Consider the following 13,657-nt stretch of genomic DNA (forward strand, 5'->3'; position numbering starts at 1 on the left):
GAAGCACTAGTGCACTATAATTCCTGTAGGGTTCTCATACCATCCAGAAACTTAGAAAGCTGCCCCTAAAGATGTAGTAGCTCCTTGGAAAGGTTCTTCAATCACTTCCTTCCTCTACAGCTTCTTAAAGTGACTTTAACTAGTGTTCAGAGCAGAGATTGGAATTAGAGGCTCTGCCAATGTCTATCAACATGATTTAAGGAAGTCACATGGGGCAGATATTTAAAGGTATTAGATACCTACAGATGCAGAATGGTGCTTTTGAAAATCCCACGAGGTGCCTATCTGCATCTTCAGGCGTTAAATCTGGTATTTAGCCAAAATGTGTGTCATTCTCTACATCTCTAAAATGATTATAATAATCACAGCTGTAAAGCACTCTGAGAACTTCAGTTAAAAGTTTTTATATAAGTGCAAGGTATTAATCAACATTTTTAATATTATTAAAAACAGAGGTAGATTTAAAAATCACTGGCAAGAGAGAATAAAAGCATCCATCATTTCATGTTGGCCACCGTATTGGACTAATGAGGAGAACGCTTGAAAGACAAATGGCTGGAACTTCAGAAACTGTATGAAGGTTTTTAGCTATCTATAGGTATTTACAGAGCATCAGTCACTGTAGTTTCTAGTTGAGCAGTACATCTATTCCTTTAGGTTATGTGCTGACAGCATCAATTTCCTGAGCCGAAGGGAAAATAAATGATGATACTTGTGTTTGAGGGTCTGACAAATCCAAAAAGGTCTAGTGCTTGTTTGCTGATGGCTTTGATCCAATGTTCAGTATGGACACCTTGGCACCCTTCAAAGACCAGAGCTGCCCAAAAGGAAGATGGACAAAAAGAAATGTGATAATTGTTGTCTTAGGCCCTAATGCAGTATATCACTTTAGTATGTTCATCCCTATTCAGCAAAGGACTAAAGCACATGCTTAATTATAAGTATGTATGTAAATCCCATTGACCTGAGTGTGACTTAGACACAGGCATTGCTGTTTTACTGAATCAGGGCTTTAGGGGATACTGTATATTTAAATGCCTGTCTATTTTCGGGATTCTGATAGTGCCAATCACCAGGACATCTTTTATGGTGATAATTGCACCCCTCCTTTTCTTAAGCCCACGGAAAATTGAATGATACTGCACAAAAGAGTGGTGGTTGTTCTAGTTTTGACAGATTAAACTTGGGAGAGTTTTCATACACCTTAATTAGATTTCTACAGAGTGCTTCACAGCTAGTGCCTGCATAGCAATGTTCACAGCATTACTGTCAATGCACTGCAATTGTTCTGAAAGTCTTCAAGTCTATGGCATGTTTGTAGTTGCACTCATCTAAATAACCTGTCATTCCAAGAGGCTCACCCTTTTCTTGGTTGAGAAGACAACCAAAAATGGTGCACGCCAAGAGGATATAAACTAGACATGAATTCTCTAATGTATGATGATTGAAATCTGGCGCTGATAACAGCTATTATTGCTAAGGAGTTCTCCTCAGTGTTATTGCTTTTAACACACCCACAATGCATTGTGGTATCCCTTTAAACATTTCACTAGTATTTGCATTCAACTGAGGCTGGATTAACGTCATGTTACTAATCAGTGATTGGATGTTTCATGGCTTTAAGAGAGAATATTGCAAAATCTATTTAGCAGTAGTAATTTATTATTGTTTATACTTATTGCTTTCACACCTACTGCTCTGAGTTTTTAGAAAATCACCTACATAATTGTTTTCAATATATGAAAAAATGTATAATGAAAAAAAAAGCCACCAAAACATACCTGGGGAAAAATTACTTTATATTGTAATTTCAAGACCACTCAGAGCTATTAACTCTGAGATTACATTACATTTATTTTTTATTTTTATTTTACATACTTGAGTGGAAGCTTTATTGTTTGCTTTTTACTTTGGATAAAATCTCAGTTGATAGTTAGATATTTTCCCCAGTTTAGGGATGGCAGGTTTATCAATTGCCCAATCAAATATTTGTAGATCCAAAAAAAGTCATACATTACAATTAAATAGAATAAACTATTTTAGATTAACTCTTCCTGCCATTTGGATGAGGCATACATTACAGATGGCACAGCACATTTGGATAAGAGGAGAGATGTGAACCCCAGAATCCTGGCTAAATTCTAACTCAGACAATTACATTTTGCCTACCTAAAATTCTCATTGCTGTTTCAGAAGGAAAAACTGTTCTTCAGTTGCCCTAAACAATTGTACAGTGTTGCTGTATGCTGTTAAAAGACCTGACACTGATCACTGTTGCAAGTTCAAAATATTGTTATCTGTCAAAATCCAATTGCTATTTACTCAGGACTGGCTTCTTTAGAAATATGCAAAACTGCCTAAGACCCTGATTGTTACACTGTCAGCTTGGATCCTGGCTGTTAAATAAAGGCAAAGCATATTAAGTATATGAGAATATTTGACCAGTCATTCACTAACCTGTGATGTGTAGCCCAGATGATAAAGCATTTTGAGGAGTCAGATGATTTGTCACCAGTGTTTAAAAAAAAAAAAAAAAAAGGCTGAAAGCAACTATAGAATCAGTGGTATCCAAGTAATATAATTCCCACAGGGAAATTATTTAAAGGGAATTCAACTCCTTTGCTGCAACAAATAACCTAGAGGGAATAGATTGCAACCATCCTTTCTTTGAAATCCTGGCTTACGAAGGACCTAGTCAAAATATACACAAAAATTGTGTACAGCTTTCTTGTTATTATCTGAGTCTATCCCCCCAGATTTCAGCGCCTAACACACAGAAACATTATAATTAACAATAAGCCTATCAATAAGCTAAGAAAAATAACTCACTTATTATCACTATGAAAAGTTTGTCTCTGAAGTCCTTGTGGGCTGAGATATTAGTTATTAACAGGAGAATTCCTCCATCCTCAGCCCAACAGATCCCAAAGACAGATGTGCTTCCTTTTAACCTGGTCCTAGCTCAGTATCTGTTCTAAAAAATCAAAGCAATAAACATTAGCATGCACAAGTGATGCACATTTTCCTTGTAAATCTTCATTCCGTTCATCCTCCATACAAACTGGTATTATTAAAAATATATATATCAGTTGAAATTTGGGTGCTACATCTTCAAGGGTATGAGAGAGAGCTCAGGCTCAACTTATTATTTTTGCTTTTACAAATCTTATATGATATACAACTTAATGAACAAACTGAACAGATTATATACTGGCAATATGTTAAAGATGTATTTATGTAGTTCACATGAAATGGGCAATTAGTTCTAGAGTGCATACTGTGTATGTATACACAATGTATATAGATACACAGCTGCACATAGTGTCATGCACATTTTTGTGTGTGCTGTACATGTACTGAGATAAATGTGTGTGTGTATCTATAATTGTCTAAGTGGGCAGAAGTAGATAAAATAGATTAGCAAGATAGTGAAATCAGATACACACACATACATACATACATACATAGAGTGGCTACTGCACACCTTGTCATGCCAGTGTGAAAAAGGACGGTTGCAGGTTGCTGGTTTTTCAGCCATTATTTTTACATTTTATGAAAAAAAGGCTTTTTTAATTCCTTTTTTCAGTAAGCATCATTGGAAGAAGACCAAAGCAGAGCAACTATAATAAATATACACTTGAGCTTAGCTGCATTACATAATGTTGTAGGAGAGGCAGGCTGGAAAGGGTTTTGTTTCATTTAAATCTTTATATTTTATTTCTCTTCCTTTCCATCTTTCATTCTTGTTATTATTTCCCCCCTAAATTATATCATCTTCTGAAGAACGTTGGGTTTCGCAGGCAGGCGGCTAGTCACCTGCAACAACCGAGGGGTCCTGCAGAAGCTTCCAAGCTGCTGTCGGTGTCAGATGCCAGGGTTTGGTCTGTGGACATGGAAGAGATGTCGTTGACAGATGAGGATGGAGGGAGGCTTTCACTGCTGTTCACTGCTGCACCTGTGCTAAGAAAATGAACACCAATGTGATTAAACCTGAAACCCAAGGACTTCTTGCAACTTGAAGACAAATAAGGCATTTCCTGTGGCAACAGGGATTTGGACAACACAACATTTTAAACAACAGTGGAAGGTCAACAGAAAGCTCAGCCTTGGAGCCCTGGTCAATGGAAGTTAGGCTTCTGACTTTGATGGCTATAAGATTGGGACCATAGAGGTTCCCTTTCCAGCCCTCAAATTTTAGTCTCGATTAACATTTTAAACTACAGAAGTTTTGGCGGGAAACTCTCCACCTCACAAGGCTGTTTTGAATAAAATTCACATTTATTATAAAGTGAATTCGTTGATCCTTTTAACAGCCATGAAAAATTCAGGCACGCGGCTTGTGGTCTGCTGAAATTGAGTTTGAACAGACTGTAGGAGGCAGAAGCCAAGTGAATAGAAAATATCTAGGAAAATTTGAAAATCAGATCTCCTAGTCTCTGCCAACAACCCAGATCGCTTGCTTGGTGGAAGAACCTGTGGGATCCAATTACACAATGAATAAAAAAGTATACCATATGATATTATTAAGAGGGAAACATATGGTTCAATGGCTAAAGCACAGAAAATGGGGACAGACCTGGTCTCTGCGCCTGATTCTGCTACTGACTTACTGTATCACCACAAGCAGGTCACTTAACCTCTGGTATCTCAGTTTTCCCTATCTCTAAAATGGGGATAATAGTAAACTTCCTAAACTTCCCAAATCAGTTTGCACTTTGAGATTCTCAAATTAACTATCAGGGAGAATGATTATTAGCATGACTTCAGTGTGAAGGTTATCATCTGTATCTGTCTAAAGACACACTCACCCCCATTCATATATAGTGATGATATCCATGTGATAAATTGTAGAACCATATGAAGAATGAATTTACCATTTACCTTTTAATGCTCCCTAGTACTCCACCCCCTAATCCATTCCCAGCAGGACCTAACACCCCAGCCCCCAGAGTAGCAAATAGCTGGCACTGGGTTTTTTGTTTTTTTTTTAAATTAACTGCCTGGGAAATATGTGCTTTCCTTCCAAGTGTAGAAAGTCCCTCCAAATTTATGCTATCCAAAATCCAAGATGGTTAAAGTCAGTTCTGCCTTACTTACAGCTTTTCTTTACAGTTAAAAATGTCATGACTTTAATGTTTGATATCATATGACTCCACAGATCTGGAAACAGGAGATCCCATTGCGGGACATAGCACTTGCTTCTGGCCCTGCAAGATCCTAAGAAATCAGACATTAAAGCTGTTGCATTTTCAGGGTAAAGAAAAACTATTTTAGCTCTTTTTTTTTTTTTTTTTATAAAGGTTTCTGCATCCTGCAGTTAGATTGATGGTACCTGAGGCAGGACAGAAAACAACCCCATTAAATATTTTAAAACTCTCTAAAACATTCTTACAATATTATTTTAGCAGCATATATGACATATACAGAATAAATGACGGTGTGGGGTGGAATCAAGGGTTTAATGTCACTCATTTTAGGACAGCCAGCATAACTCACTCATAGCTTGGCACTTATGAGTAACGTCCATTCCAAACTCAAACCTTTGTACCCTAAATTTAATATCTTCTTTCCCCCCTTACAGACATATCATTACATATAAATAACAAGACACTCATTCACAGTGCTCTAGATGTGTGCTCCTTTTTGCTGCTGCAGAACTCCCAGAGTCTGCCTAAGCCCAGAATTGCTTTCAACTAGTTTACATTGGCAATGAATTTGTAATACTGAATAGCTGGTTAACTATTAGCCTCTTGATTTGATGCTGCAAAACTTGTAAAATGATACAATGACATTTTTTGAACACAGCATGTTTTGTCTTCCTGGCTAAAGAATTTCATTTCTAATGGATCGCTACATATTTCACGGGTATTTATCTACAATTTTCCACATGCAATTTTCTTTATCATTACACTTCTAGATGATTCTAGGCTATGGAACATTACATTTCAATATCATTTGGCCAAATCAGGTGGGTTTGAATGAAGGCAGCGTATGACTCTGTATTCACAGATGATAGATATTTTTAAACAAAAACATCTCAGGTTTTGCTTTTGCAGTCTCAAACTACCTGACAAAAATCTGCTCTTTAATCAAGGCAATTAAGGTCTGATCCAAAGATCATTGAGATAAATAAAAAGAAACCTTTTGACCTCAACTTTAGATCAGATCATTAGTGGGCCGTTTCCTTTGGCATGTGAGCAGCTTCATTAGAGTTGGGCAAAGTAACAACAGAAACTGAAGGGGGGGGAAAATTTTGCTTCAAAACATGGTTCTGCACCATTGACGTTGGTGTGTGGAGGATCAATCCCTATAGCTGAGGAAAGGGTTCCCCTCACCCCTTTAAAGTTACTGCTTTCCTAGCTTTCAGCTGTGATACTAGGCCCAAAAGAGCTAAGCAACTTTGCAAGTTGCATGGCCCAACTCTGACCTTTCAAGATATATTATAGGAAAATACAAAGGTAGTGAGGGTCATTCCTTATAAGTAGACTAGAGTTTTGACATGCAAGTGTATTGTTGGTGGTTATTTATCTTGTTAGCAAGGTAGATAAACTGCTTTCCTGTCTATCACTGTTCTGTTGCTTAAGAGTTCAAAAGGAACATGCAGCTGGAACTTTGATTGTAACAATACTATTGTTTGTATTTCTCTTTGAAGTGTAAGTAGTAAACACCTGTGAATGGTTGTAAATGGCGGATTACCTTGTGCTAATGTAACTAGTTACTGGTGTACTCAGGACATGGGAGATGGTACTTCAAAGTCCCAAGTAATCATCTATTAATTGTTCGAGCAGATACCTGCTGTCAAGAAAGTATCGGTCAGCCTGCATAGACCTATAAAAGACTCTAGTGGACTGATCCTTTTTATCTCAAATCTGTCCAAGCTTGTCAGGGAGAGTTTGGATTGCAAGATTGAGCTCCCAGCACCAGCCTGGAATCACGCTGCTAATTCTCATGGGCGAATTTGAACAAACTCTGCATGTGGACTATTTAGTCTTCATTCCTCTGGATCAAGTCATCTACAACTGAAGCTGTGAATCAAAGGACTGAGACCCATCCAGGTACTGGATGTACACCAGAGGAACTATACAAGCCTACAAACTCCACATTTCTACTGGTAATCTGATGTTCATATGTAACGAACAAGTTGGGTTCGCATTGCAAGGAGAGAAATACTGTAACACAGCACAAGCCAGGGCTATCTCATGCCTTCCACACCACTAAATCCATATTCTCTGCATTAGGTCCTACTGCATGCTCTAGGGAGATGAGACATATTTGGAATGTTCACAGGCCATTGCTAGGGCAACTCAAGTTCAATTCCCTGAAAAAATGATCTACTGCTGAAGATCATACTCTCTAGCAAAAGAAACTTACTGTACCTAATATTTTGACAGAAATGTCATATCAAGAACAGCTTGCCCTTAATTAAATATTAATTCTGTAAAACAAGGTTACTTACCAGTAACTGTTGTTCTTCGAGATGTGTTGCTCATATCCATTCTAATTTAGGTGTGTGCGCGCCCCGTGCACAGATTCCCGGAACCTTTTTCCCTAGCAAGCCCCGCAGGGCCAGCTCAGGCGCCCCCTGGAGTGCCGCGCTCATGTCGCGGTATAAAGGGCACTGCTGGCCACGCGGGTCCCCAGTCCCTTCTTTCTGCCGACTCCGACAGCGGGGATGGGGGTGGGTTTGGAATGGATATGAGCAACACATCTCGAAGAACAACAGTTACTGGTAAGTCACTTTGTTTTCTCTCTTCGAGTGATTGCTCATATGCATTCCAATTTAGGTGATTGAGTAGCCATACCCTTGGAGGCGGGTAGGAGTCACTGATGAGTGGCTCTGCTCAGCACAGCCCTGCCAACAGCTGCGTCTTCTCTCGCCTGTTGAACAATGGCGTAGTGGGTCGTGAACGTATGAACTGACGACCAGGTGGCTGCCCTACAGATCTCCTGCAGTGGCGCGTTCTGCAGGAAGGCAGCCGAAGAGGCCTGTGCCCTGGTCGAATGTGCCGTTACCACTCCAGGTAGTGGCACTTTCGCTTGCTCGTAACAGAGCTTAATACATGATGTGATCCAAGAGGAGATTCGCTGGGTGGAGACGGGGGAGGCTTTCATCCGATCAGCCACTTCTGCAAACAGCTGTGTCGATTTATGGAAGGGTCTGGTTCTCTCCACGTAGTGTGCCAGGGCCCGCCTGACATCCAACAAATGCCATCTCCGTTCCTCGACCGAACCATGTGGTTTCGGGAAAAACACAGGGAGGCAAATACCTTGGTTACAGTGGAATTGGGACACCATCTTGGGAAGGAAGGCTGGGTGGGGCCTCGTCCTGACCTTATCCTTATAAAAAACAGTATAGGGGGGCTCTGAAGTTAGTGCTCTTAACTCAGAGACCCTCCTGGTGGAAGTGATGGCCACCAGGAATGCTACCTTCCAGGAGAGGAGGAGCAGGGAGCAAGTAGCCATGGGCTCAAAGGGGGGTCCTGTCTGAGGACCAGGTTTAAATCCCAGGGGGGGAACGGGGTCTCAAACCTGTGGAAACACTCTCTCCACCCCTTTCAGGAATCTAACTGACATGGGGGTGGGAAAACAGTGACCGTCCCTCCATCAGCTGGTGAAAAGCCGAAATAGCCGCCAGCTGTACCTTCAAAGAGGCCAAGGCCAGGCCTTGGAGTTTAAGACTTAGAAGGTATTCTAGAATCACCTGTATGGGAGAGCAGGTACGAATAACACCCCTGGTCTCTGCCCAAGTCATAAAGCACCTCACTTTGCCCGGTATGTAACCTGCGTGGGTTTTCTACTACCAAGTAGAATCTGTTGGACCTGCAAGGAACAGGCCCTTTTACCTTCCGTCAGCCAGAGAGTCTCCAAGCTGTCAGATGGAGGGAGTCCAGGTCTGGGTGCAGAAGGCGCCCCTGGTCCTGGGAGAGCAAGTCATACCGGGTGGGGAGTGTGATCGGCGTAGCAATGGATAGGTCAAGCAGTGTACTGTACCAGAACTGCCTCGGCCACGCTGGGGTAATCAAGATGACCTCCGCCTTGCCCCTCTTGAGCTTGAGGAGGACTTGAGGGAGGAGAGGGATGGGGGGGAAAGGCGTACATCAGGGACCCCCGACCATTCTATTAAGAACGCGCCGGACAGGGAGCCCGGCTCGCGACCTCTGAGCGAGCAGTATCTCGGGCACTTCTTGTTGCGCGAGGATGCGAAGAGGTCCAGAAGGGGAGTGCCCCACACACGGAAGATTGAAGTCGCTACCTCGTGGTGAAGCGACCACGCGTGCCGGGGAGCAAACGACCTGCTTAAGCGGTCTGCCTCTTCGTTCCTGATCCCCGGGAGGTGAGAGGCAAAGATATGAAAATCGTGTCTCACTGCAAATTCCCATAGACTCATAGCTTCCTGGCACAGGGCCGAGGAGCACGCTCCCCCCGCCTGTTCATGTAGAACATGGCTGCTGTATTGTCCATGAGGACCCCCTCGCCCCTCAGGAATCTGAGGAAGGTTTTGCAGGCCAACCGGACTGCTCTGAGCTCTCAGACATTGATATGTAGAGCTCTCTCCTCCGGTGACCATAACCCTTGGGTACTCAGGCCTCTGCTGATGTGGGCTCCCCATCCCATATCCGAGGAGTCCGTGATAAGGGTCACAGATGGCGTCAGGTCTCTGAACGGAACTCTCTTGAGCACCTCTCTCGGGTCCCTCCACCAATTGAGGGAGGACAGCACCTGTGCGGGAACCGTGACCACCTTAGTCAGTGAGTGTCTAGAGGGTGCATAGTACAAGCCATGCTTGTAAGGGCCTTAGCTTAAGGCGGGCCAGCCTCACCACGTACGTGGAGGCTGCCATATGCCCCAACAACTGTAAACAGCGTCTGGCTGTCGTCGTGGGAGACGTTTGTAACTCTATGATCAGGGATCCAATTGCCTCGAAACGCGGCTGAGGGGTGAGCGTGGACTTCTGCTCGTTAATGAGCAGGCCCAGTCTGGTGCATGTGGTGCAAACCAGCTCCAGGCTGTGCTGCACCTGCTCACATGATCTACCCTTGATGAGCCAGTCATCCCAGTAAGGGAAGATTTGAACCCCCTAAGTGGGCTGCCACTACCGCCATACACTTAGTGAAAACTCTTGGGGCTGAGGACAGGCCAAAGGGTAGTGCCGCGAATTTGTAGTGGCCTCCCTGTATCCTGAATCTCAAGAATCTCCTATGTCCCGGCAACATGGAGATATGGAAATAAGCATCCTTTAAATCGAGGGCAGCGTACCAGTCACCTGGGTCTAGGGCCGGGATTATGGAGGCAAGGGATACCATGCGGAACCTAGTCCGTCTGATATACTTATTCAGACGACGGAGATCCAAGATCGGTCTCAGACCCCCCTTGGCCTTGGGGATCAGGAAGTATCTAGAGCAGCGGTTCTCAACCAGTGGTACGCATACCACCGGTGGTACTTACGAGAAGGCTGGATGGTACGCGAGCCGAATCCGCCACCGGAAGTGCCCTCCCGCCCGCCCTTGCGAAACTTTGCTGCCGAAAATGGGCAAGCAGCGGAAGGGTTTCGGCGGCGGGTATTGTTTCTCCCATGTAAGCCGCCGCAAGTCTCTCCCCCCGCCGTGAAACCCCGCCGCAAATCCCTCCTGCCGCCGCCGCGAAACCCCGCCGCAGGTCCCCTCCCTTTTTTTCCCCGAGTGGTACTCGGGTCATGTAGAGTCAGGTCAAGTGGTACTTGACCTGACTGCACCTGGCCCGAGTGGTACTCGGGGAAAAAAAGGTTGAGAACCGCTGATCTAGAGTAAAAACCCCTTCCCCTTTCTGTCTGTGGAACCTCCTCTACCGCACCAAGCTCCAGGAGAGAGTGGACCTCCTGTAGTAGTAGCTGTTTGTGTGTGGGGGCCCTCATATTTGACAGGGTAGGAAGAGACTCCGGAGGAGAAGCCGTAAACTGCAGGGCGTATCCCCTGAAGACGACTCCCAGGACCCAACGGTCCGTCGTGATTGCCTCCCAAGCATGATAGAATGGCCGAAGCCTATTCGCGAAGGGTTGGTTATGACCCAGGGGGGGAAGGAAAAAGCGCCACCCTCACAATCGCTGTCAAAAGCGTTGATTACCATTCGCGCCACCGGTTTTTCCGCCCTGCTGCACCCACACAGAGGAGCCTTGCCAATCCCGGCGGTTAGGCCCTCGAAAGGGGTCCCGTCCCCTCCTCTGCTGAGTGGGTCTAGGGGCTGGCCTGGGCGGGGGAGGTGGCTGGCGCTGAGGCTGTGGGCGAGACTGGCGTCTTGCTGCTTGAGGCGTGTACAGCCCTAGGGTCCTCAAGGTGGACCTAGAATCTTTGAGGGCATGCAACTTCTCATCTGTCCTCTCCGAAAAGAGGGCGGATCCCTCAAAGGGGAGGTCCTGAATGGCCTGCTGGACCTCCACTGACAACCCCGATGCCTGTTGCCAAGAACAGTGGCGCATAACTATGGCCGAAGCCATCGCCCTGCTGGCAGTGTCGGCCGCATCACTGGCCGCCTGCAAAGCCGCCTGGGCCACGGCCTCTCCTTCCTGTGCCACCGTGGCCAGGTCCGCTGCCTGGTCCGGGGGAAGGGCAGCAACCAACCACTGTAGTGAGGCCCATAAATTCTGGTTATATTTGCCCAAGAGGGCCTAGTGGTTAGCCACCCTCAATTGAAGTGCCCCCGTGGAATACACCTTGTGGCCAAACAAATCCAATTTCCTCCCCTCCTTATCTTTAGGGGTACTCCCCTGGCCGCCCTAGCGATCCCTTTGATTCGCCGCATCGACTACCAGAGTCCCAGGGGCCGGGTGGCTGTAGAGAAATTCAAAATTCTCTTTAGGTACGTAATATTTTCTCTCTGTTCCCTTGGATGTTGCGGGAACAGAGGAAGGAGTCTGCCATAGGGCCTTGGCAATACTCATGACCCTGTCATGAACGGGGAGGGCCACCCGTGAAGGGCCTGAGGACCCTGAAGGGCCAAACAATGGGTCGTCCTGCTTGGACATCTCCTTAAGTGGTAGCCCTAGGTTATTCGCCACCCGCTTAAGGAGTTCTTGGTGCGCCCTAAAATCAAAGAGGGGCGGCTTATGGTCCCTGGAAGTGCCTTCATCAGGGGATGAAGAGGAGGCCAAGGGGAGAGGCCCTGTAGATGGGCCTTTCTCTGGGTCTGATTCCCAATCAGAGGGAATGGGTGGTGGCAACTGCGAAGGGGGAGGGGGAGGCCGCACCACCCCGGAGTGGAGCGAGTCAGCGCCCTGAGCCTGCTGAGCTGCCCACGGCCCCCAGTATGGCCAGTGCTAAGGTCCCTGCTGCCACCCTGGTACAGGCAACTGCACAGAATCCCCCTTGTGATCCCGGCGCCCCGAGTCCCAAGACTGTCTCTTATGACGCCTTTGCGGGAAGCGGCTCCGTGAAGAGGAGGAAGAGTAGCGCCGGTGCCTACGATGCCTCCTGGATTAAGACCGACTAGACGAACTAGTGGATTTTCTTCGTCTGCGGCCGGACCGCTTATGTCTGCGTTTCCCGCCACGGGAGCGGTGGCTTCTACGGCTACGCGTTGAGGACCTCGACCGTGGACGTTGCGCTGCTTCCAGCGCAAAGCTCGGTGCCGAGGCCGTCGGGACAAGTGTGTGCCTCGGTGCTGATAGGCTCGGTGCCGCATACGAAGGTGCCACCAAATTCGGTGCCGCATACGATGGTGCCGACAGGCTCGGTGCCGTGTACGACGGTGCCGGTGTCGTCGGTGCCGTCTGAGGCAGTGCCATCGGTAGCGGTACCGGTGGGGTTGGTGCCGGAAACCCTGGAGTCAGAGGCATGGACGGCGTCGACCACATCAGGGAAGTCTGCTGCCCTGGTGGATTAGGCAGCATCGACCGCCCCGGTGCCGGTGCCCCCACGGTAGAGGACGGTACCGATGCGGTCGGTGCCATCTTGGAGGGGGTGTCCCGAACCTTGCTACAGTGCCGCGCCTCTCCGCTCTCGAGAGGGCTCGAGTCCGACTCCTGAGTGGTACTGGAGTCAACTCTGACAGCCGAGCGCCCGCTTTTTGAGCCTCTAGACCGCCCCCAGTGCCGTGGTGCCGAGGCGCTCGATGACCTAGAGTCGGAGCTCGGAGGGGATGCACTCTATGCCCTCTGTGACCGTCTGGGTGAGGGTTGAGAACGTTGGTTCCTCCACCCACCGGGGCCACCCAGCGCGGGTTTGCCCTGAGATGCCGGTCCCGCGCCCCTCGGCCGAGGAGGGGACAGAGGCGCGGGCAAGGTCATGAGGGCCCTTGCCGCATCGAACACCTCCGGCGTCGACGGTCCTTGTAGAGGCTCTCCCCCACCTTTTAGAGTCAGGGGAGGCTCCCTACGAGGAGACACCGGTGCCGGAGGAACCTCCACGGCACATGGCTGGGGTGTCTCCTTCTCCTCTCCTTGCTTCCGGGAGGAGTCTTTAGAGATGCTGCCGGCGGTCTTGATCTTCTTCGGCACGGAAACCTTCAGTGCCGCAGTCGGTGCCGGCGGTGTGCTCTGCACCGAGCGTAGACTCGGTGCCGGTGACCTGGACAGCTCGGACGCCGGTTGGAGCGCAGCTTCCATGAGAAGTGACTTCAACCTCGCATCCCGTTCTTTTTGGGTGCGGGGCTTAAAGGACTTGCAGATCCTGCATTTCTCTCGTCG

General features: G+C 46.9%; 1 protein-coding gene across 1 annotated transcript in view; it reads right to left on the reverse strand.

Moving 5' to 3' along the window:
• Window positions 1-3,594: 3,594 nt before the first annotated feature.
• The window catches only part of MAPK10 (mitogen-activated protein kinase 10), a 314,249-nt gene continuing 304,186 nt past the window's right edge, over window positions 3,595-13,657 (reverse strand). Inside the window, exon 17 of the mRNA XM_067557119.1 lies at window positions 3,595-3,955. Within this exon, the coding sequence (XP_067413220.1) occupies window positions 3,813-3,955 (143 nt within the window). The 3' untranslated portion in view covers window positions 3,595-3,812. The remainder of the gene's footprint in view (window positions 3,956-13,657) is intronic.

This window comes from Emydura macquarii, unplaced genomic scaffold (assembly GCF_026122565.2).
Source record: "Emydura macquarii macquarii isolate MOO-44397 ecotype Brisbane River unplaced genomic scaffold, CSIRO-AGI_Emac_v2 contig_1790, whole genome shotgun sequence".
In the NCBI taxonomy this organism is placed as follows: domain Eukaryota; kingdom Metazoa; phylum Chordata; order Testudines; family Chelidae; genus Emydura; species Emydura macquarii.